Source organism: Epargyreus clarus, unplaced genomic scaffold (genome assembly GCF_041222505.1).
Source record: "Epargyreus clarus isolate Ecla_fem2 unplaced genomic scaffold, WU_Ecla_fem_2.2 ptg000036l, whole genome shotgun sequence".
Lineage (NCBI taxonomy): Eukaryota > Metazoa > Arthropoda > Insecta > Lepidoptera > Hesperiidae > Epargyreus > Epargyreus clarus.
In genome coordinates this window covers 7,329,320-7,355,367 of record NW_027332241.1, presented here as the reverse complement: position 1 = coordinate 7,355,367, position 26,048 = coordinate 7,329,320, and the positions used below count along the sequence as shown (strand labels likewise).

General features: G+C 38.9%; 1 protein-coding gene across 2 annotated transcripts in view; it reads right to left on the bottom strand.

Moving 5' to 3' along the window:
- LOC140756996 (uncharacterized) overlaps nucleotides 1-26,048 on the bottom strand; it is a 37,153-nt gene continuing 11,105 nt past the window's right edge. For both annotated transcript variants that reach the window (XM_073092544.1, XM_073092545.1), the window contains exons 4-14: nucleotides 9,189-9,288; nucleotides 7,997-8,155; nucleotides 7,426-7,556; nucleotides 7,024-7,121; nucleotides 6,022-6,174; nucleotides 5,114-5,207; nucleotides 3,905-3,993; nucleotides 3,283-3,425; nucleotides 2,133-2,211; nucleotides 1,035-1,108; nucleotides 1-353 (exon numbers count right to left, since the gene is read on the bottom strand). In XM_073092544.1, coding sequence (XP_072948645.1) covers nucleotides 1,039-1,108; nucleotides 2,133-2,211; nucleotides 3,283-3,425; nucleotides 3,905-3,993; nucleotides 5,114-5,207; nucleotides 6,022-6,174; nucleotides 7,024-7,121; nucleotides 7,426-7,556; nucleotides 7,997-8,155; nucleotides 9,189-9,288 — 1,116 coding nt within the window. In that variant the 3' untranslated portion in view covers nucleotides 1-353; nucleotides 1,035-1,038. The remainder of the gene's footprint in view (nucleotides 354-1,034; nucleotides 1,109-2,132; nucleotides 2,212-3,282; nucleotides 3,426-3,904; nucleotides 3,994-5,113; nucleotides 5,208-6,021; nucleotides 6,175-7,023; nucleotides 7,122-7,425; nucleotides 7,557-7,996; nucleotides 8,156-9,188; nucleotides 9,289-26,048) is intronic.

Genomic DNA, 26,048 nt, shown 5'->3' with positions numbered 1-26,048 from the left:
TGATATAATAATATAGTTATTAATATCGATACTATAAATTGAATATATCGCTGTGCATCACCATCTGTTTTTCTATGTAATCAATCATCGATATTTACAAATCCGATACACATATCGATATTTGTATCATATATTGTATCGATATCATCAAGCCCATCCCTATCCGTACCATACATTCCCGACACCGCCCTACCTAACCACACAACCTATCGCACTTGAGTACTGTAAATAGTTTTATTTCAATTGTATAATCTCTGTGTGTTGACTTAGTTCGCGTTTGTTTGTTTGTATGTATGTATGTTTGTTTGTTTGTGTGTCACCTTGTCGCGTGACACCTCCGTCGTGTGTTGATTCTGGAAATTAAAAATATTTAATGTTAAAAAATCAATTAATAAATACTAAATATAGTCCGCGCCAACCTGCTAGTCCGCTCTGAAATTGTTGCGAGCAGGTGTAGTCATACAATTTGCTATGGCGACGCGATTCATTTCTATGTTCAGAGCGGACTAGCAGTTTTACGTGAACTATACTTAAATAAACTAATTGTACAATATGCATAAAGACAACTAAAAAAAGTCTAATTAATCTAGTGTTATGACGTCACAATTAACACGAATTAGCGTATCGCTTGAACTTTGGTATGCAATGTCAAGGTGTGACGTCATCAAGTCAAGACATATGACAAGCTAGGTATAACTTAATACTATTATTTATTTAAAGTGTAGAGAGGGTGGGAAATGGGGTGTGTAGAGAGAGTAAAGAGGTGCACAAGGGGTAGAGTGGAGTGTAGAGGGAGTAAAGTAGGATGTAGTGGGAATAATGGGGTGGTTGGGGTAGTGGTGTGTAGAGGGGTAAAGTAGGGCGTAGAAGGGGTAATGGGTTGAGAGGGTAGATAGGGGTGAAGCGGAGTAATGCAGTGGAGACGGGTAGAGTAGGGTGTAATGGGTTGGAGAGGGAGTAAAGTGTCGAAGAGTGGGGTGGAGAGGGGGTAAAGTGGCGTAGAGTGGGGTGTAAGGGGTGTAGGGGGTAGTTACCAGTTCACGCGCGCTCGTAGAACAGGACGTAGGCCTCGGGGGAGACCACGTCGCGAGGGTTGATGGGCGTCACCCTGCAGAGAGGGATGATATTATTATACATACTATATTCTCAATTCGAGATCCACATTACAGAAATATATTTGAAGGTGGTAGAACCCTTCGTCTCCGGCGGCACCACTGTCACACCTATCTCTGTCTCATAACAGCAGTGTTAAGCGCTGCTGTGTTCTGGTTTGAAGACTAGTAAAAGCGACACGTTTCCGAAGCGTTCCAGCTTGTCCTCTGGAGAAGCGGCGCTGTGGTCGACCTCAGATAAGAAACTAATCTTATCTGAGGTTGATAATACATGTCCAGCAGTGATTACTTACTATAAGGTAGACTAAATAATCGATTATTACTTTGACTTGATAGTAATTAGTTACTTTTAATTACACATAGTCACAAATACACGAACACCCAGCCCCATTACAGAAATCTGTATTCCTCATTAAGATATCCGTCTGACCGGAGATCGAACCCGGTACCAGACCACCAATACCACTGCTACACACTACTTTAGTACAACATACGGACATACCGAGAATCGTTAGATATCCAAATCCTTCAGATATCTGTCTGACTGGGGCTCGAACCAGGTACTAGATCACCAATAATATTACTAAAGCTACTATCATCATCATCAACCCATCACTGCTGACCCACTGCTGGGCACGGGTCTCCTCTCATAATAAGAAGGATTAGGCCATAGTACACCGCGCTGGCCAAGTGCGTATTGGTAGACTTCACATACTTTTGAGAACATTTTTCTTTAAATCTCTCAGGTATGCAGGTTTCCTCACGATGTTTTCCTTCACCGTTTAAGCAGCTGATAATTAATTTCTAATACGCACATAACTTTAAAAAATCAGAGGTGCATGCCGGGCGATTTGAATTTCGGACCCCTCGTTCCGAGGCCGAGTTTCTTAACCACTAGGCTATCACTGCTATCTGTATACCTCATTCAAATATCTGACCTGTCTGACCGGGCATCGAACTCGAAACCAGACCACATATACTACTGAAGTCACTATACAATAATATAACGTATGTACTCACCGAGAATCGTTATATTCGTGCCAATCGCCTGTATACGGATGTTTGCAGTACGCTGTGTAGTGGCCCGAATACGTCGTACCTGAAATATACATTTAAAACATATATAATCGAAAAATCAGTAAAAATTATGTAAATGAATGAGTTAATAGAGTAAATAAAGGAATAAATCAGTGAATTTTCAGAAGTCGCTGACAAATTGTGGTAATAAATAGTATCCAATTTGAAATATACAGGGTGAATTTTTCAAACGGGCCTTTAGGGCCAAATCCGAAACTATAAGGATTAGCCAAAAATGTTGAAAGGAGTTACGAGGCCGATTTTAATAAAAACTAAAACTGCATCATTACTTTTTTAAAATATTTTTTTCCTTAGCCGGGAATCGAACGAGTTCATTTTGAAAAAAAAATACACCTATATTATTCCATTATCTAATAGTGTCGCTTATAAGGATCAAATTCTGGAATGTAATGTGACGAATTAAAGGAAAAGTCTCAATTTTAAGAAAATACATATTTTTCATATTACGTTGGCAGTTAAGTTCTCGCCATTCATTAATTTAAACATTTCGCGTATTAACATTTTATTTGGCCTAATGTTACAAATCATTCGAAAGCGGACGTGTGTGTATGAGTAATTTCTATTTCCCTGTTTGTGTACATGTACGTATGTCTGTCAGTCTGCTTTTGTAAGTTGGTCTGTCTGCGTCCTGTATATTTGTTTATATATATATATATATATATATATATATATATATATATATATATATATATATATATATATAAGTACGTGTGAAGGTGTGCGTGTCTGTGCGCCCCATGTGTGTATGGTACGTACGAACGTGTGACTGGCTTGTCTGTGTGTGTCTCTCAGCGGGTGTGTGTGTGTATGGGCGTGAATTCCTATTTCTCAGTTTGTGTTTACTTATGTGCGTGTGTGTGCGCGTCTGTACGTACACGACTGTGTGTGTGCGCGTGCGCGTGTGTGTGTACGAACGAGTCCGTCCTGTGTGTGCGGGCGTGCTTTTGTGTGAGAGAGAATGTACATGTCCTGTCTGCCTGTCCGTCTGTCTGTCTGTCTGTCTGTGTCTGTGTACATATGCTGCATGTCTGCGTATATGTGCGTGTGTGTCTGTGTGCGTGTCGGTACCCACCCGAGTGGTTGGACACGGCGTACAGGTTGTACATGGCGGCCTGGGGCGCCGGGGCGGCGGCGAAGGGTGACATGTCGAGAGAGTTCAGCGGGAACTCCACTAGAACACTCAGCTTGCCGCGGAAACGCTCCGTAGGGGAGAACCTGTGAACCAAACCGATTATAAAAAAATCTTTTAATTTCGCCATTTCACTCTACTGGTAGCCATTCTAGAGCACTCGTGTACGTAACAATATAATAATCTTTATATATATATATATTTTTAGGTGCATGTGTATGTCACTGAACTCCTCCTAAACGACTGGACTGATTTTGATGAAATTTCTTGTGTGTGTTCAACGGGACTTGAGAATGGTTTAGATTTACAATTTAGTCCGTGGAAAAAGGTTATTTTAATTAATTTTTATTTTCGTCAGTAGTTGTTGATTATGGAATGTTTCACATTGGATTCGACAAACTTCGCTACCAACGCCTTAAAATTGCCAATGGCTATTTTAATGATAAAAATGTTAAGGAGGACCCTTATCACTTAGGGGTTAAGTGATAAGGGTCCTCCTTAACATTTTTTATTTACATGGCAACACTACGTTTGCCGGGTCAGCTAGTTATATAATGATACTGACCGTTTGAGATGCAGCACGAGCACGGCGGGGAACTTCTGCACCGTGAACCACTTCAGGCACTTGCGCCGCACGCCGCACTTCGAACACGTCTGCATAGACAGACACAACAATATTATTATTCAAGTTATATATCGCTGCTTTGCAACAATATTGGCACAACTCAAAAAAGGTAATTTTCCAGGGGAGCCAGTTTAAAATTAAACAATGTTATTCCATATGTATAATCCTTAACATTACTTTCCAAAATTTGATCCTTATAATCAACACTATTAGATAGTGGAATAATATAGAGGGTGTTTGTTTTTCAAAATGAACTCGTTCGATTTCCGGCTAGGAAAAAAGATATTTTAAAAAAGTAATGATGCAGTTTTAGTTTTTAACAAAATCGGCCTCGTAACTCCTTTCAGCATTTTTCGCTAATCCTTATAGTTTCGTGTTTGGCCCTGAAGGCCTATTTGAAAAATTCACCCTGTATATATTTTTTTATATTTTCCTATCAAATTGAAACATTAAGCCGCAGACATTTATTAATATGGGAAATGTTTATATTAAAAATTGAAGATAATTAAGTAAGTGCCAACATAATATGAAAAATATATAAAATTAGCTTAAAAATAGCATTTTCCTTTAATCTATTATTTATCATTACTGCCCAGAATTTGATACCTATAAGTGACACTATCCGACGGCGAAATAATTCAAGTTGCGTTTTTTTTCAAAATGAACTGAATACGATTCCCGGCTAGCGATTTTTTTAACATAACAAATGATTCAATTTTCATTTTATTCAGAACCTGCCACGTAACAAACACCCTTCAGATTTTTTCGATTAATCCTTATAGTTTGGATTTTGTCCTGAAGGTGCATTAAAAAAATCGCCCTGTATATTTTCAGTTAATAAGATGTCTAAAAAAGATATCTAAATCTAAATTGCCATAGTATATTTATTTCACTTTTTTGTAATTATTGTATTTTTTATGAACACTTTCTACACTCACAGCTCCACACTAGGATTCCCTGTATCATGGGTGCTATAGACACACACAGAGACAAATACACAAACACCCAGACCCAGAAATCTAAATACATCATTCAGATATCTGTCTGGCCGGGGATCGAACCCGGGAACTGCACGACAGACCGGTATGGTGACAAATAAACAATTTTACACGATCATCCATTTGTAAATGGGTGTAATATGATACATACCGGTTTCTCATCACCGTCCAGTTCCTCCTCCCGTACAAAGTGCTGCAAGCACTGCTGCAGCTTCAGGTTGCCCGTGCGGGACGGAATCGGCAAACTGGGGACAATATTAAACATATTCAAATTCAAATCTCATTTATTCAAAATTGATTCATATAGAATATTTTTTGAAAGTCAACAAACTACCACAGCTTCGGAAGGTGTTTCGCTATGGAGAAACTACATACGTGTGTAATAATATATAATACTATACAATAATATTATAAAGAGGTAAAGTTTTGTAAGGCAGTGATAACCTAGTGATTAAGAAACTCCGTCTCTCAATCGACAGGTCCGAGGTTCAAATCCCTAGGAAAAATCAGAGTTGCGTACCTCTGATTTTTCAGTTATGTGCGTATTAGAAGTTAATTATCACTTGCTATACGGCGAAGGAAAACATCGTGAGGAAACCCGCATACCTGAGAGATTTATAAAAAAAAAATCTCAAAGGTATGTGAAGTCTACCAATACTTGTCCAGCGCGGTGGACTATGGCCTAATCCTTCTCATTCTGAGAGGAGACCCGTGCCCAGCAGTAGGAGAGTGATGGGTTGATGATGATGATGATGATTGATGAAGTGAGTCATACTTATCCGAGGCGTTCCAGCTTAGTCCTCATGAGTAACGCACGTATCCGACCTCAGGTAGGAATTCTAATCCTATCTGGGCTTGATTACAGATGTCCACGGGCGTCAGTAGCTTACCATCATGTGGACTTGAGCTGCCCCACGAAGATGCCGCCTAGGGCCAAGAGCCTAGGGCCGGGACCTACCTGAGGGGTCAAGGGCCACTAGGGCGGGACCTACCTGAGGGGTCAAGGGCCACTAGGGCGGGGCCTACCCGAGGGGTCAAGGGCCTAGGGCCGGGGCCTACCTGAGGTCCCAGAAGGGGTCGAAGGTGACACTGTCGTGGTGGCAGTGTGTGCAGCGCAGGGTGGACTTGAGCTGCCCCACGAAGATGTCTCCCACGCGACTGTCCTCCATACGTAGGTAGCGGGACCAGGCTTCAGCTGCTTTCGCTGAGTCGCTGAAACACAAACAAACTTACTGTTACTTATGCATGCTGAAAAAAATATTTGTCCTGACCGACTGAATTATACATCACTAGTGTTTGCACGCGGCTTCGCCCGCGTTTAAAGGAAAATAATATAACATACTAACATACATAAAACTGTAAATTCGTACCTTCAACTTTGCTAAAGATCATCACTTGATCAAATGCATACGATGTTTACGATTCAATCCTTGCTAAAATCGAGTAAAATAATCGATGTTTTGGATCCAAAAGATCGATTCTCCGATTAATCGATCTTAGATCGCCATCCCTAGTTCCCGTGGGATTTCCGGGATAAAAACTATCCTATGTCCTTTCTCAGACTATCTATGAACAAATTTTCATTAAAATCGGTTCAGTGGTTTAGGCGTGAAGAAGAGACAACCAGACAGACAGACAGAGTTACTTTCGGATTTATAATATTAAGTAAGGATTAGGATTGCAGAGCCTAAACTACTGAAAATAGAATCTTGAAATTTTGCACATAGGTTTCTCATATAAAGTAAGCAATCACTAAGAAATGAATTTTGGAAATTGCATCCCTAATTCATCGGTGAATAGGGGGTTAATAGTTTGTTTGAAATACTGTTATAAAGAAACACTATATAAAACTTTAGATAGAAATAAAGAAACATATATTTGCATTCTTGGAAATCCACCCTTAAGGGTGTATATTAGGGGTTGATAATTTGCATAAAAATCCATGAATTTAAAAGCAATCAATATGAAATTCTGTACTTGGCTTTCTGTAAATAACTGAAGATCTTTTTCTCAGTTTTTGAAAAATCGACTCCTAAAGGGTTAAAATTCTAAGTACCTTACCTGAGGTTGTCGTCGATCTCCGTCAGTATGGGTTTGGGTTTGACAGTGACACGGTTCACGTCCTCGTGTAAACCCTCCAGCAAGTAGCGCAGGAACTCCTGGAAACACAACGGGTTCCAATTTATACGATGCACTTTCGATGCTCGACAATAGATGGCGTGACGTGTACTGTGTGTTCACCACCGCGTCTCCCCCCCTCCCTCCCCCTTAACGTGTGACGTCATTTATGGATGACCACAGATGCAGTTACGCGTCGTATGATAAGAAAGATGGCAGGACGATTTTTTATTGACGTTGGCGTTTTACGTAGTCATGTGTGCCTATGTGTGTGTGTGTGTATTTCTTATAAAAAATGGCCTAATTTTCCCAAAAACCTCAATAGGTTAATAACTTCAATAATACCTGAGCGTCCTGTTGGCTGAACCCCATGAACCGGGGCGCGAACCGCTGCACCTGCGACTTGAACGAGGTGGTGTTCACCACCGCGTCCTTCTCGCCGCTGCGCCACAGCTCCTTGATCACGCTCGCGAACGCTGGAAATGGTACGGGCACGGTACGGTTACGGTACGGGTATGGTACGGTACGGTTTTTGTATTAAAGGTACGGTTTTCGTACTGTACCACTGTTGTACGGTACGGTTTTAGTAAAGTACGACTGTGGTACGGTACGGTTATGGTACATTACGCTTGTGGTGATTCGTAACCTTACATAAATGTCTATTTTAAGCCATATTCGGTTTATTTGTTTATCAATTACAGATAATCTACACTGTACATCGACATTTCCAACGTATAGGTACGTGCAAAATTTATAATATTAAATTTTACAATGAAACAAAAAAACTAAATTTGTTTTTTTTCGCCTTCTTGTTTTGTTAATGATATTGACACTTTGACTTAGTGTCGTCACCAAGTCCCATGAAGCACGTGTTGATGTTGTCGCAAGGGCTGCGGTGACGTCACTCGCTACTCACCCTTGATGAGCGCGCCCTTCATGCAGGAGAGCGTGGTGTTGATCTCGCGCGTGTACTTGTCCGCCGCGAGGTACTCCAGCAGCGGCCGCGTGTTGGACAGACACTGCAGCACGCTGTTCATGAAGCAAGTGTTGCCGATGTTGCGGAGGCCGTTCAGACCTGGAATGTGATGCAATTATCAACATTATTGGGGTGTCATTGCTTGATTTGAAGGTGGGTGGGACTGTGTATGAGGATGTGTGCACAAGAGTATTAATTTTTTTGTGTATTTATCTGAATAACAACAATTAATGGCTGTAGAGAGGGACCCGTTTTTACCAAAGACGCCACCAGCAGGCATTTTCTTGTTTGGCGTTACTAAGAGGGTTAGTTGACCCCCCTCTTCCTCTCTCTAGAAATGCAATAACCATCGTCCCATACCCCCATGGAAAACCGGCTTACGACGAGCTTAGTTTCAACAATATGTTTACCATCTTCGACAGATAGACTGGGAGTAGATGAGTGTCTCAGGTAAATATTGGATTGTAGTGTAGATAGATACACAATTGTAATCACCTCTACATGTCTACAACATGTTGATCCTATAGATAACTTTTAGATTTAAAACAATGCAGTTTTCTAATTAATAGATGATGGATATATTATATTCATATGTGTGTATGTATGTGTAATAAGTGTAATCTCCACTCACCGCTAGTCTGACTGGGCGGTCACTCGGCGCGTGGCTCGCTGTCCGCCCGCTCGCTTCTCCGCCGTAGCGCACTCGGCGGACGTGTGTTTATGTGTCTGCAGACGTACCTGTACGTGTGTCTGTTTGTCTGTCGACGTATCTGTGGGTCTCCATGTGTGGATTGTGTGTCTGTGTATCGACGTATCTCTGGGTATCCAAAGTCCATATATTTGCGTGTTTCTGCCTGTCCATATATCTGTGGGTATCTATGTGTGTGTGTTTGTCTGTCGACGTATCTCTGTGTGTGTGCATGTATGTCTGTAAATGAGCTCAACTCGACGCGCGGTTCGCTGTCCGCCCGCTCGCTGCTCCACCTGTGTGTGTCTTGTCGACGTATCTGTATGTCCATGCGTGTGTTTGTCTGTCGCCGTATCTGCGTGTCCAATGTCTATGTTTGTGTGAGTTTGTCTGTCAACGTATCTGTGTGTGTGCATGTGTCTGTAAATAAGAAGCACAACTCACCGCTAGTCTGGCTGGGCGGTCGCTCGACGCGCGGCTCGCTGTCCGCCCGCTCGCTGCTCCGCCGCAGCGCGCTCGGCGCACACTTCCCGCCGGCCAACTCCTGTCCGACACACGACAACGCGCTACGCTTACACCGCGCACTCGCTACGCTCGGCACTGGCCGATTGGAGCGGTTGGACGCTGCGTGGTTCGACGATGTGGAAACGCCGCGTGCGTTTCTGCCTTAGCTGCGTAACGCTGTTTTGGTTTGAAAGGTATGGTCAGGGAGAAACGTCTACACTCGTTATTATTTAGGAATTTATCAAATCTTAAACCGACTTCGAAAAGGAGGTCTTGTATTCAGTTGTATGTATTATTTTTCCCTTACTAAAGATTGAAATTTGACAATTTCCAGTCCGAAGAAATTGTCAAATGTCGATCTTTAGTAGGCATTGAATAGATTGATTATCAATAACGGGGCGATGGTTGAAACGCCTCATACCAATGTTTCCTTAACTGATCCCTTTAAACCAGAACAGCACTACACAGCCGTTACAAGGCAGATATCAACGACTCAGTCGAACCACGAAGAGTTCTTCAACAGGCCCTTGCGCTTAACTTTATGACCGCTTAAGTACGATGTACGCTTAAGTACGATTTATGATGACTTACCGTACCTTCTTAGATATTTTTTTATATCAGGAGTAGAAAACGAGCATACAGTCTTACCTGATGGTAAGAGGATATTGCCACTCATGAAAATCCGTAAGCAACCCCATATAATATTAGATTTCTACCTGAGGTTGGCCATAGATGCGCCGCTACCTAATGTACATGCTAACATATTTAATTTTCAAGGTCATTAGAAGATATGATTTTGTGGTTGTTATATTGGAATCTCTATATATTATGTAGGTTAGTTCTGTATTTACAAGAATTGGACCCATCCGTTCGCAGGGCACTGACGCCATGCTCCTTTAGTTTTAAAATTGCTTTTATGTTCAAACTCCACCTAACCTAACCATTTCTAATCGATAATCCACCAAATGCGCTACTGAATTTATGTTGTAAGCTCCCTTAGATGTAACTTTGTGTACTTCAAAAGGAACGCAATACACGAGCGGTCATAAAGTTTAAAAACGCTTTTAAATAAGCTTTATTTGTATAAATTCAATAAAGATGTTATCAAATATGGCGGCTTTTTCTATGGTTCTCGTTCACACACATATAAAAAGAGCGAGATAGAAAAAGTAACATTATTATAACTGTATAAATGACTAAGTTTCTTCATACTTCGAAAATTAATACAATAAAATATTTTATAAATTGTTTCTGTGCTGTAAACTTTGAGAAACACATGCCGCCATTTTTTAAAACATTCTTTATTGACTCTGTTTATACAAACAGCAAATTATTATAATAAAAGATGTCGTCTAATGCAAAAATATGCAAATATATAAAAATTATATTGAACGTATCAACACAAAAATATTTAAATTAGATCAAAGTTCACACTAGGTAGCCTGAAATTTAACTCACTTTTGAAAATGACAAAAAAAATAAAATCTAAACTAAAAAATTGTAACATAGGAAAAAAAACAAATTTTGTACAAATTAGTAGTCTAAAAGAAGCAAAAGTGAGGCCCCGTTTACATCTACAGACAATGAACGTATCAGACATAGGCCGTGTCAGACAAAGACATATTTTTTTACAACATATAACAGACACAGACCGTGTCGTGTCTGCGCTGTGTTACGATAGCTATAAATACATCACACATTGTATAGGAGAATACTTTGTCTGACACGGCACGTGACTGACACGCTCTGTGCCTGTAGATGTATCGGAACCTACATCAGTAGTCTACTGCATGCAACTACAGTCAAACTGAAACACACACGATGGAACTACTATGATTGAAATAAAGCACATTTTTGAACGATGAACACAAAAAATATTTTTTTATCCAAAAAATCATATTGTCACTTAAAATTAAAAAAAAAAAACAATAATAAATCATAAACATTCAGTTGTCTAAGTCAGCGTTTCTCAACTATTGTTCTTTTACAACCCCCTGAAGAGTCAGATAATATAAACCCCCGATCATAATAATTTGTATGAAATTTTACCTATAGTTTAATGAGGATCGTAATTCGTAACGTATTGTTCATTCTTTGACACATTTGTTATTTTAAATCTAACACAAGACCGAAGCTCTCTGAAAAAAAAACAATACCTATCCTTCTTTACATTACAGAGGAGTATATTATTAAAATAAATTATTTATGCAGACAAATATATTAAATTTCTAACTTTAGTAGACGAATTAGAAATAGACGATTTAATCCTATGACATATGGGCATCCGTACCAACTTGTAATAGGACAGTTCTAAATTTGGCGCATACAATACAGGTGTCATATAGGTATTGACTTTTGGGCTGCACTAATAGTGCCAGTGCCCTTAGTATGAGTTTTTACGTTTTGACAAAAATTACTGTTTCATGTTTTTGTTTACGTATCTTTTCTGATACAATCCACTAGGGGCGCTGATTGGAAATGTATGGGCAAATACGTAAACAAATACCAAGACAGTCATTTATGTAAAAACTTAAAAACTCATATTAAGGATACAGGTCGACAGTTTCACAGTTCGACGATCGCCGGGCTTTATGAGGACGCTGAGGAAATGTATGTCTCTCTTACCACATCCTTCAAACCGGAACACAGCAGTGCTTAACACTGCTGTTTTTAGGCGGAAATAGGAGCCGCCAGATTTGAGTCACCACAAAGGAGTCTACCACCTTCAAAATGTGAATAAAATTAGCACTCCTCACTTAATGTGAACAGAATGAGGCGGTAGTCGAAAAACTGTATAATTGTCGCTCCGATGTGAATTAAATAAATTGTACTTTAATTATATATTTTACGTAATTTTAAGGAAAATTGTAATGTTTCTATCAAAATAATGTTACTAATCTAATCCTGATAAAATGTTTATTATCGAGATCTAAATTTCCATACCAATAATTTCATTTGAAATGAAAGAGAAACTAAAACTTGTGCCAATTTCGTTACATTATAACGACGTGTATAATGATATCAGAATGTGAAGCATTTTGCTACATATATTACGTATATTATATGTAAATATTAATATTTATATGTGATATAATCATTTGTTTAATATATATTTTTTACTAAACTTAGTGAAAACGCAGACAAGTTACAGGATGGAAAGTAGTCACCGTCCATTATGGATATTTGCAACACTAAAAGAGCCGCCAATTTACATATATTATTAGGTCCTCCTGTGGTATTCCCGGAGTGCTATGACATGGGGCTCTTCAGAAAAAGTTCAAAAAGAGCTTGCCTTCAAAGTCGCCGACGAATTTGCGATTCCTCTGGCGTTGCAAATTTTCATAGACAATGACTACTTTTCATCAGGTAGCCCGTCTGCTCCATCGTCTGTATTTATGTTTACAAGAAAATGAAAATAGTGGACCACTTTATTATGGACCACTTTAGTAAATAAACATCCCATACTGGTTCATAGAGTATACGACTTTTACAATGACAAACCTCCTTGAATTGTTCGAGCAAGTAATATAAGACATATGTTTTTAACACTCATAATTTACAAGTCATGCCTCCATAAAAACATTCAATATTACCACGTAGATACAGAAGTCAAAATAACAGCTATAAACGTTTTTTGGAGTCGTTAAGTAATGCTTATATTAACCATTAAGTTGATTCTTATCAACACAAATCTGATAATCTTATCATAATCATCATATCGTTAATTAAACGAATTATACAGATTGAAGTCTGGCGAGTAAATTTTGCTTGTATGACTCATACTCGTATCTTTCGACAGTTATTAGTGACACTGTAAAGTTTATTATGAAATTTTACTTTTAAAAGATGCAAATTTGCACGTATGGAGTTTCTCACGACGCTTCTTCTCCATAGCGAAACCTTCCGAAACTGTGATAAATTGTGGACTTTCAAAAAAAGTTGTATATACTAATATTGAATAAATGATTTTTGATTTTTAAACAATGTAATACAAGCTTCAAGCAATTCCGCTTACTTGCTCTTTCGTGATCGGATCTTGAAATGACCCCTGAGAGCCGTGCCGTAATTTGAGAAACAATTGAGTTTGAGAATTATATTAAGTCTATTGACGATTAATATATATACTATAATAACCGTATTACCTGTAGTAACATACTTTCAGCTTATTTATAACAGGTTTATATTTTAAGAGTCCTAACTAAAGTCCTAAACTAAAATTTACTGTATAATTTATACGGAAGAAGTCGTCAACATCAAACTAAATAATGCACCTATTAGTTTACACTTGTAACATTTTTATATCTCAATCACACATATGAAGTCGTATTTACAAGACAAATCCCAAACCAACGACAACAAGGTCGAACATACCCTAAACAAAACAACAAAAGTGTCAAGACATCACCACACACTATACAACTACCCGCAAACAGACACAAACACCCCAACCACACATATGTATTACCATCCGCTCGACAGCGGCGGTCAGCTGACGCACGCCCGCGCGCCTCGCCCGCGCCCTACGCCGCGCGGCGCCCTCTGGCGGAACCAAGTCATAACGTTGGAGGGTAGGACGGTAAGTTACTTTGACGGTAGGACGATTTTTTTGTCTTTATTCTTATAACAGAATACCTAGATTGTTTATGTTATGTTGTATAATTAAATATGTATTCAATCCATCTTATAAAACAAAAAAAATATAAGTCTACATAGATTAAAATGTAAATTGGCCGTTTTTTTTAGTATGTAAAACAAAATGAGACGAAATACGAAACTAAGTATACTTTACGAATTAGATAGCGAAAGAAAATAAAGAAACTACACTATCTATATCTGACCTACGTCAATCAACAGAGGTATATTCAAAATTACCTATCAAAAGAGCAAAAGATGTTAAACAACATCTATCAAAATAATGAAAGATGTTGAACAACACCTATCAAAATATTGAAAGACGTTGAACACCTAACGTAACTAACAAAGAAGTCGAACAATAACAAGACCTGGTAAGTACTGGCCCCATATGTCCTGGCGGGCAAGCGCACGCGGGGCGCCTCGCTTCGCGGGCGGGGCTCGTAGCAGCGCCGACAGCCACACCTCATTGCCGAGGGCGGCCAGCAGGCTCGTCGTCACACATGCCAGGATCACCAGCTCCAAGTACGTGAGCATACGACAATCAACAGCAAATCGCAATTTACTCTACGCTAAGATCTTGATAAGTTCGCGCACTAGGTTATCAGCTTTGGCGACTTCGAGAAACTAATGTCCTTATACGATAATCAACAGCAAATCGAGCACACTTTACTGAGATCTTTAAGTTCACGCACTAGGTTATCAGCCTTGGCGACTATGAGAGACTAAGTCCTTCGTTTTTTAGTTACCGAGTCGAGATAACTCCTGCACTTTTAAACACTAAGATCTTGATAAGTTTACACTGGGTTATCAGATTTGGCTACTACGAGAGATTATTTAGTCAGCAACGCACAATGTCCTTCGAATTTAAGTTCAAAGTTTGTCAGCACACGCAAATTTCTCACATAACACTTTTTGTTTATTTTTTTAAACGACACAACAATTTTAAAATGTCTTTAACTTTTTTGAATACTCGAGAGTCACTTTTAAATTTATACTGTCTATATTTTCAAAAAAATATTTCAGATATACATATAGATTTTGGGATGCAACTATGTTGAAATCACCAAGTGAATCTATTATTGTAATGTATCTATGTTATAGTTTGGAATGTTTTAGACGAAAACGAAGTTTACAAGTTGTTAAGTTTCAGAGTATGCAAAATTACAGTTCTACAATACAGTACGTATCCTTGCGTACGTATTGAATCAGTGAGGCCGTTTGCTGTGTTAACAGTTACATAAGCTTTATATCGTTCATCGACAGTTTTTACGTTTCCGACATCAACAGTTCTGTTTACTTCACTATTTCAAATTGAGTTATCAGTTTGTTGACATTGTTCCGGCAGTGAGCCTTGTGTCAATATCAACAAGTGCACTCTCAGTTTCCATTGGCACGGGGTTCGTTCATGAATCAATGTTCAGGGCCACTTTCGATAATTAAAAATAACACTTCACTTTAACCAACACCAGTTACACACGGCAATTTCCTGATCCTTGAAAAGACTGTGAAGCGTGGATCGGTTAGGTTTGTGGGTAGACGGGCTAAGTGATTCCCGCGGAAAAGAACATTTCGCGTCAGTGACGTCACGAAGCAACCATCGCGGTGTCGCGGAGCGCACTGGCGGCGCCGGTGGAGGTGCAACGCCAAAAATCGCTGCCAAATTTCACAATCGGGATCGCACGTAATTTTCGAGCTGATACGATCATTTATCGTTGTGACGTTTCCCTTCTAGAGCGACATCGCCTAAGCTAGATTAGATATTTTATCTCCGGTGAGACAAGGTTGGTACGATTGATACAACTTGTAGTATAATTGGTGGATTACCAGTTCCCATATTCAGGAGAAGGGAGAAACATATTGACCAACAGAACCAAAAGACTTAACAAGACGCGTAAGAAGATCAATTCGATCAAGACCACTTGGCGACGGCATCAGAGACGACAAGATTAATCAATCACGGAATGAAATGGAAAGCTTCTCCCATGAGACACATGGAGGGACAAAAAAGTACTTTACTGCAAAAAAGGTATGATACTATTTAAAGAAAAACTACCGATATCTTAAAATTACCCCAGTAATTAAGTTACGATGACCTGAAGGTTAGCCTTCAGGTTAAGCAAGATCGTTATGACTGATTCTCGACTTCGATTCTCGTCATAAATATACCTTTTTTATCGCCATCAAATTCTATGACCCCCATCCCTCAGCAAAAGCAAATCCTAGCTCCACCTCTGACAATGACAATATCAATAGGTTCAATGCTTGCTCCTTAACTACTTCTGCAAAAGACTCCAAAATCCAACATCATCCACACCTTATCTTATCAAATGGTCACCAAAATCACGTGCGAATTGACCGTAAATCTTATCAGCGATCTAGAAGGTAGCGCCTTGAAGCCCACGTCAGTGCTGACGTCACACGGTCTTGGGAGAAGCCTTAGAACTGACCACGTGTAAAATTAGATAACGTTGCGGACATAACTGTGAGGTGTTACTTTTTTTGCTAAAGAGTATTACTGGGTGAAGAGAATCATTAATACTTCCCCATCAGGTACACACATTTAGAAAAATGGGTCATCATCGCACTAGAAAGGAGTCTCTTCGTACAGGAGGTGAGATGAGGAGATTCGAGCTTTCTGAAAATAGATCAACGAAAGAGTCTTTGTCTGTCAATTAAACAATGCCGCCTCGGCCAAACAAATTTTTTTTTTGTTCCAGGAAGAATGTCAACAAAAAAGATCTCCCACGATACGATATAATTATGCAATTTTGCCAGGAATCAAATGACTGATCCCAATCGTGATGCTGAAATTTAAACCATAAGGTACCCCTCTTACCCTATACCCTCTACTAGGAGAGGTGACGCAAGTTCAGCAGTGGAACAATGAGTTGATGATGAAGAATAAGCCACCACAACTTTACAAGGACTTAGGAATCATAAGACAAATTTCGTGACAAAGTTCTGAAGTTTTGATATCTAAGCTAATAGCCAACAAACTTTACGCGGGATAATCTCGATGTAGACAGCAGTATAATTCGGAAGTATACAAACAGATAAGCATAAATACAATCCATTATCTTAATCCAAACCAAGATAAGACGATTATCGTACTGTGATTGCTTTTTGTAGTAAACGAGCATTATGAAACAAATGATTACCTATTTAAGTTCAATTTCTACAGTTGCGGAGCGATCAAGGGCAGCGGTCTGGCAGGGTTCCGGGTTCGATACCCGGCTAAGCAATGATTAATTTAGATTCCTGTTCTGGGTCTTGGTGGTGTATGGTTTCCATAGCGGTTATAAGATTTTTCATCATCTACCCATTTCTGTCCCACTGGTGGGCATGGGTATCCTCTCGACTGAAAAAGGAACAGGCAATAGGCCACCAGATTTTTAATCTAAAACTTTAGGAAATATATAATAAATGAAATGTTTGTATGTAAGTCTAAATTTGTCTCCTACAAAGCCTTATAAAATAATACAGATTGTAGGGTCTACCCGCACCCAGGGAACAATCCCAGCAGTGGGACATAACAACGGTTGTCAGCCCAGCTAACAAGAACATAGACAAGTCTACCGCCTACAAAAACATTGGAGGAAAACATATAAACGGCAAAGATTACGTCACACCCGTCTACAGCAAACGAACTTCAAATTTAGAAGATGTTTAGAAGCACCAACAATACAAACCCTACCCTCCACTTGACAACCATAAGGCTCGTAAACAAATTATTTATCTCACTTTTTCACAAACAAAACCGCAATCGCTGTAGTCGTATAGTGGAAGACATCAAATACGATACTAAGACTTTATACCTCACAAAAAATCAAATTTCATACAATCACGAAAGCCCCAAATATAAACAAATACCGTCCATACTTCACAAAATTACTTGCAACGTAACACTTTGAATATTGCCACGAAACTCTTGTACAAAATATTCTAAATATGCAAAATGTAAGTCGAAAAGTTTGACACAACGAAATTGACACGAGCGTTTTCGAACGCGTCAATATGGCGGACAACGGCCAGTGTCGGCCATAGATAATTCGCGCCAAAAATATTACGATCGTATAGTATAGTTTTTTGATAAAAGTACATTTAATAATACTTAAAGCGAGTTATTTTTAATAAAACACAAATAAATCAATTATAAATTTTAAACGTGGATATTTAAATATTTAGTTTATTTAATTTAAAAAACATTAAAGCTAGTGATTGCCGTAAATACTTCGTACCACAGTGATGCAGCAGTGATAGCCTAGTGGTTAAGAAACGCGGCCTCTCGATCGAGGGGTCCGAGGTTCAAATCTAAGGCACGCACCTCTGAATTTCTAATTTATGTGCGTATTAGAAATTAATTATCACTTGCTTAAACGGTGAAGGAAAACGTTGTGAGGAAACCTGCATACCTGAGAGATTTATAAAAAAAAATCTTAAAGGTATGTGAAGTCTACCAATACGCACTTGGCCAGCGCGGTGGACTGTGGCCTAATCCTTCTCATTCTGAGAGGAGACCCGTGCCCAGCAGTGGGACAGTAATGGGTTGATGATGATGATGACTTCGTACCACGATTTTTAGGCAATTTAGTCTGCCCACAGCTGGGTACGGACCTTTTCCCACATCTAGGATTCCCACATTAATGTGGATTGTCGCGACCTACATTAATATGCACTGCAACATTTATCTTTGATAAAACATATGATTCATATACGTAATTGAAACAACACTAATTAGTTCTAAACCGCCTCTGTCATTAGATATATTTAGTTGAAATATAGTAGACCCCGTACACCATTCGTGGAGGTACAACTGCCACACCTATTTCCTACATCTGTAATACATATGAGTCGACCATATCTGCCCTTAGGATCGGCAACGCATCTATGATTGGCTTCAGGATTCTTTTATAATATGGGAATAGCAGACGACCATGCAGTCCACCTGATGGTAAGTGGCTACTGCCGCTCATGGACATCTGTAATCCAGAGGTCAGCACAGATGCGCTACTACCCCTGAGGACAAAGCTGAAACGCCTTGGAAAAGTATGTCTCCTTTACCACATCAAACCAGAACACAGCAGCGTTTAACACTGCTGTTATAACAGAAACGGAACGGTGGCGTTGAAAAAGTCCAACCACAGAGGGTTCTACCTTGAAGATCTAACTATATGTTGTTGTACAGATGTGCCGACTGTGAAGTCACCTTATGGACTGCAAGCTCATTTCCAACTCAATCACAAAAAACAAGATGAACCCAATAAAACTAAACCCGTGAAATCAATTAGAAGTTATAAATCCACGAGCTATTACCTATTATTACTTGAAGGTCGGACGCCTGCCGTTATATATTAAAACATACTCTAGTCATGCAAATACCAATTCTATGACTCGCGGATTAGAAATCAAAATCACTTGCAAGAAAAACGCACTGTCATTGAACGCTACTAAGTTTTGACAGCTGACGTATTACAAGTTTTAATTTTAAAACTATAGAAAGACGGTTAACGCAGAAATAAGAACAAAGAAAGTATGAAAGAAAGAAAGAAGAAAATCAATAACGATAGTCCGCGCCAAAGTGCTAGTTCACTCTGAAGTCGCAACACGAGCAGGTGTAGTCATACAATTTGCTATGGCGTCGCGATTCATTTCTATATCAGAGCGGACTAGCAGTTTTACGCGGACTATAACTAAGTAATAAAGTAAGTCCCTGACGGGAACGAAGTTATTGAATGATATCAACCCATTAGTCCCACTGGTGGGCACGAGTCTCTTAAACTAACATCTAGGCTACATTCTACCGCGCTTACCAAGTGCGGATTGGTAGACTTCACACACCCTTAAGAACTTTTGTATAGAACTTTAAGACGTGCAAGTTTCCTCACGATGTTTTCCTTCACCGTTTAAGCAAGTGATAATTAATTTTTTCCTGTTGTGACGGGCATTCAAACCTTTTTACAGGACTTTTACTAACTTTTTCTTAATCTTCCTTAGTTATTACGATAGGTATGTACAATGTTCGTATGTGTGTGACTTAAAACAAAAATAAAATAACGAAACCACGACCTCAATATTAAGTTTAAACAACCGGCCGCGCACGATGCTCGTCTGCTCGATACGCACACACACGGTGATAGACGAAGAAAGAATGAGAAAGAGAGAGAAAGTCGGAAGGAGAGGAACAACGATTTCTACCACTCAAATTCGCAAACCGCGTCAATCACTTCGTTACAAAAAACTATGGACAAACTATAAACAAAAAAAAAAATAATAAAATCTCTAGACTCTATGGTCCAACAGCTGTCAAAGAGCGCGCGTTTTTCCGCAAAATGGCCGCCGTCCGTTCAAAATCTTCTATCGCACGTGCCCAGAAAAACGTGGTCGCCGCCCCGAGGATTCCCGCGTTCATTTATTTCTAGACGTTACATTTAGAATGGTTATTTTTAGAGTGGGATTCTCTTCGGAAGGAGGACGGCGACGTCTGGTTAAAAAATGTATTGTCGCATGTTCCACGGAATGTTTTTTGGCACTATCGACCGCTTCTAATAGACGATACAAATTAACATTCTAAATTAGCTGTAAAGACAATTGTCTGTACTATAATTATCTATCATTTGATTATTATTTCTCGTTATAACAAAGAAAAGAGAATCCATAATTGAACGCCCATTATCGTATGTGGATTTAATATGAAGGTGGTAGAAACCATTGTGGTTCGACTCCGACGGCATCACCGCCACACCAATTTCTGCCTAATAACAGCGATGTTAAACGCTGCTGTGTTCTGGTTTGAAGGGTGTGGTGAGGGAGGCACACTTATACAAGGCGTTCCAGCTTAGTCCTTAGGGGTAGCGGCGCATCTGTGGCCGACCTCAGGTAGGAATATCTAATCCTATCAGGGGTTGATTACAGTTGTCCGTAGGCGGCAGTAAGCACTTACTATTAAGTGAATTGTATGCTATCTGCTAGTCCTATATTATATAAAAAACGATTTTATTCATCATAATAAATCTTTACCGAGTATGGATATTTAATATCAATACAGTGTTGAAATATGTAAAAACTTTTCGGGAACTTTTCTCTACCAGTATTCCGTTGGAAGACTGTTTTTAAGCCTTAATTTCCTTTTTTCGGAGACTCCTTAATTTCTTTTTCGTCGACGTATGCTCTTAGAGGATGGCTAATTCAAGAATCTACCTGTGTTTTGTACATGTTCGACTAATTCTCTAAAATCAAGGATACATCATCTGCATCAGCATTTGTCTATCTGACTACAATAGACGTATTAACTGAAGTCGATCACAGTTTAAGCATCTACTCCGCGATTTTGTCTCGTATACAGAATGGACTTGTCAGTTTAATGTCCATTATTAATAATTAATCTATGGATTGTTATGAATTACTAAAAACTGATTTGATGAAGAAAGCAACGGATTTCTAGAGGAACTCAATATCAATATAATTTAACTAGAAATATAGTTAATAATGTAACGATTTTCACTTTCCACTTACTAAAAAAACAATTATACAAATTTTAGCTAAATAACTTTCGTTAAAAAATTGTCCAAGTGCGATTGGAACATTCGGAGGGTTCCGTGGCGCTGTGAGCGGAACCCTAAAAAAACCAGGTCTGTTCAAGAGAGAACTAGGTGTCACATAGGTCGACACATACACCTTCAATTGTATCAAAAATAGAAAGCGACACGCCATCTGCCCTTTAGAGCGTTTGTCCACCGCCGCCGTCTCCGGACCGTCAAGAGAACGAGATTATTTCGGGACGACTTTACTATGACATGACGGACGTGCGGTGGACACGCGGCCACTGTCCCTGTAGTTCCGAGACTAGAATAGGGCTACGGTATCCCCTGCCTGTCGTAAGAGGCGACTAAAAGGGGGCTTCCGGGATTGCGGGCGGCAGATTGGGAGGTCGAGCCGTCCGGCAAGCAACTCCGGGAAGGACGGCGGTGTGTGTGGTCGCATACGAGGTTTTAGTGCGGACACGCGGCTATAGTAAATGTATGTACCGCTACTTCGGCGCCGTCATCTCGTTCGCGGTTACGGTCCGGTGACGGCGGCGGTGGACAAACGCTTACTCCACGAATCTCAATTCGTGAGCCATTCTATGTATAGACGCCACGGAATATATTGTGGAATCTCCTGCTGACTCACTGCCCTGTATTATTATATTATAATTATATTTATCATCGTACTAAACGTATAAACTCTATTCATATCTCAGGACCTAATCTTTTTTTTTATTGTTTAACCTAAAGATTAAGCAGACGTGCTACCTGATGGAAAGTAGTCAACGTTGCCTAGGAACATTTGCAACACCAGAGTCTCCAATGCATCGCCGGCTTTGGATGATGTCATAGTGCTCCGGTAATCGATTTAATAATGTTAATCAAGGTGATAAAACTCTGTGGCTCGACTCCGGCACCACCGTCACACCTATTTCTGTTATAACAGCAGTGTAGCGCTGCTGTGTTCTGGTTTGAAGTGTGGTAAGAGACATACTTATTCAAGGTCATTGTGATTTATGAGCGACATCAGGTAGGAATATAATCTTATCTGGGATTGATTACAGTGTCCATGGGCGGTAGTAGCCACTAACCATCAGGCGGACTGCATGCTCGTTTGCTACTCCTATATAAAAAAATCTCGTTCCTACAAATTGCCCATAAATAGGTAGAAGAGTGGAAAATATTCACAAATTTCGTGTTATTGTTCTGATTTTGTCTTACTTCCGTGAAAATATAAGAATGCCTGACGTCAGATTTTCCAAATATTTCGGGAGCTTTACGCAAAAAATAAATCGTGTCTTTGACCCGTAAAACAAAAGATTCTTTATCCGCATGTATGCCATGAATAAACAATGATAGCTAGTGGTTGAAATGCAGCCTTTCAACCGAGGGGTCCGAGGTTCAAATCCCAGGATCTGATTCCAAAGTTATGTGTGTATTATATTATATTAATTATGACTTGCTTTACCAGCGAATAAAAACATCGCGAGGATATCAGCATGTCCGAGAAATCCTAAAGAAAAATCAGTTTTTAAAGGTATATGAAGTCTACCAATTCACACTTAGCCAGCGCGGTGGACTATGTCCTAATCGTTCCAATTTGGTAGGTGGTAGAACCCTTTGTGGTTCGACTCCGGCGGCACCACCGCCACACCTATTTCTACCTATTAACAGCAGTGTTAGGCGCTGCTGTGTTCCGTTTTGAAGGGTGTGGTAAGGGAGACATACTTTTCCGAGGCGTTCCAGCTTAGTCCTCAAGGGTAGCGGCGCATCTGTGGCAAACCTCAGGTAGGAATATCTAATCCTATCTGGGGTTGATTACAGATGTCCATGGGCGGCAGTACCCACTTACCATCAGATGGACTGCATGCTCGTCTGCTACTCCTATGTTATAAAAAAAAATACATAACTTTGAAAAATCTGAGATGCGTGCCTGGGTTCGAATCTCGCTCCCCTCGGATAAGATGCCCAGTTTCAATCACTAGGCTTGCTAACTACCATATCAAAGGCGATACACTTATCTTCGATGGACTTAATGGACAATTTTATTACTCGCTACCACGACACGACTGCGACTACGATTTTTTTCGATAGTTTTTTGCAAATTTAAATGAGATAATAATTTTAAATGGTATTCGTTCGGTTAAACATTTGAGAAATAGAGTGTGATTCGAAACGAGAAATGTAATAAAAATATAAGTTATACAAAATTATGAACTCAATTTAATTATGATTACAACTTGGTAAACTTCTAAATATATATAATTCAAAGGTGACTGACTGACATAGTGATCTATCAACGCACAGCCCAAACCACTGGACAGATCGGGCTGAAGTTTGGCATACAAGTAGATGTTATGACGTAGGCATCCGCTTAGACAGGATTTTGATCAATTCTACCCCCAAAGGGATAAAATAGGGAATGAAAATATTACTTCGTAACGCGAGCGAAGCTGCGGGCAAAAGCTCGTTAACGATATTTCTTTATACATGTTTGTTTATTCATTATTAACGATTCTCTTTTAGGTATTCCTGTATTTTAATTATTATACACATTTAGAGCACTAAAGATTTTATCATTCTCAAATGACATAAGTAAATATCGTGAGTTCAAAGGCAGCAAGCCAACAAAGCTGCGTCGTACCGACAAATCGTGGTCGTGTCGTCCACCCTAAACGTCTTACACTCCACATCAATTACCCACGTGTATTCGCTAATGACAAGCAAAATTTCAATGCCCAACACATACACATCAATGTGTGTACCTATGTGCACGCACACAAATACACCGGCGACCTGAATAGCAAAATGCCAACGAACTCGAATATCTTTTTTTAAACTCCTACAAGAGATTTCGCACTTATCTACTGTCCAATACGAGATCTATCTATACATCTACATATATAGATAAAGTCTCGTCTGTCTGTGACTTCCAACTGCCAAAGTAACTTTCGTTCTAACTTATTTGTACGATATCAAATCTACTTAAACATTAAAAAAATATCAAAAATAAACACATGATATTTGGCTGTGTTATTTTTTATTTTCCTGAAAGGACAGAACCGTCGAAGAAGATAATTTGTGTATTTGTTATCTTATAATAAGGAGGAAATGGACATTCAGTCCACCTGATAGTAAGATGGCTGCTGCCGGCAAAGGACATTTGTAATCAACCCTAGATAGGATTAATATTCCTACTTGAGGTCGGCTACAGATGTGCCGCTACCTAATACATAATGCTCGCAGATAGTTGCGAATTAGTCTTACCCTACTAGTGTATGTAACACATAATTAGGTAAAAGACTGTGTTTATTTCATTTCCGTATGAGACATACTCAAAAACAAAAAAATAAAATAATAATCGTCAAAATAAAAAAAAATACTAAAAAGTAGTCCAAGAAAAGTAATTAAACCGATCTTTGAAAGTTCGTGTTGAAGGTCAACAATAGATTTTAAAAATAAAGTAACAAAATTGGCACAAACAACGCATTACAATGTGTAAACAAATTAAAAAGTACAATCGTTAAAAATATTATCCAATTGTTCTTGTTGATTCCCCAAAATTTGCCCAAGATTTCAAATGAGTCAAAAATTGTATATCGATATCTTAATTCGCAAATTAGTCAACTCCACTTTTTGTCAAAATGTTTTTTTTTTAATTTATTTTGATTTCGTTCAACGCCTCAATCAAATGATTTGAAAATGCCAATAACGGTAATTGTCATTTATATTATTTATATAATATTTAAAATATTTTAAAAACTCCGATAATTTTCATTTATATTTTTACTTTTAAAAATATGCAAAAGTAATTTGAAAAACGCCTTTAATAAGTAGTTGTAATTAATACTCCATTTTTTTAAATATGCAAAAGTAACTTGAAAAACGCCGATAATAGTATTTTTCATTTATATTTCACTTTAAAAACTATGCAAAAGTAATTTGAAAATCGCCTGTAATAAGTAGCTACTGCGAGACAAGTGTAGCTAAGTGTAGCGTGTAAGTCCCTGTAAATCATTTCTAATCCACTTTCAAAAGTATTTAAAAGTAAAATTGAACATTGCCTATAATACTAATTGTCATTTATTAAGTATACAAAAGTAATTTGAAAAAACGCTGCATTTTTAATACACCTTTACTGTAGACCTATAGTCAATAAAAAAATCAGAAAAAACATAGTAACAAAAAAATTTTGAAGTGTCAGAAATTATTTTCAAAATGTGCTTTGAAAAGAGCCACTTAGATATATAGTGGGGTGCAATACTTGAAGAGATCTCTTGTATATTGGTGAGAACATAAAACTATCACACTAAGACACATACATTGAACGTATCAGGCACGGCTCGGATCAGACAAAAAATATTTATCCCGACAGCGGAGGGTAATGTTCGAGCGTATGTGTGTGTCATTCTGTGTCACGCTGCAGCACAAACGACTTGACGGATTAACATGAGTTGTCGTTGGATTCCTCTAAATTGTGGGTGTGACATAGGCTGTATCCTTAAGTAGTCAGTTGTTTAATTTTTTTAACACTCTAATTATCATACCTAATATTATAAATGCGAAGGTGAGTTTGTTTGTTAACTTTCTCGCCTTAACTACAAAACCGATTGTCATGAAATTTTGTACACACGTTGTCAGG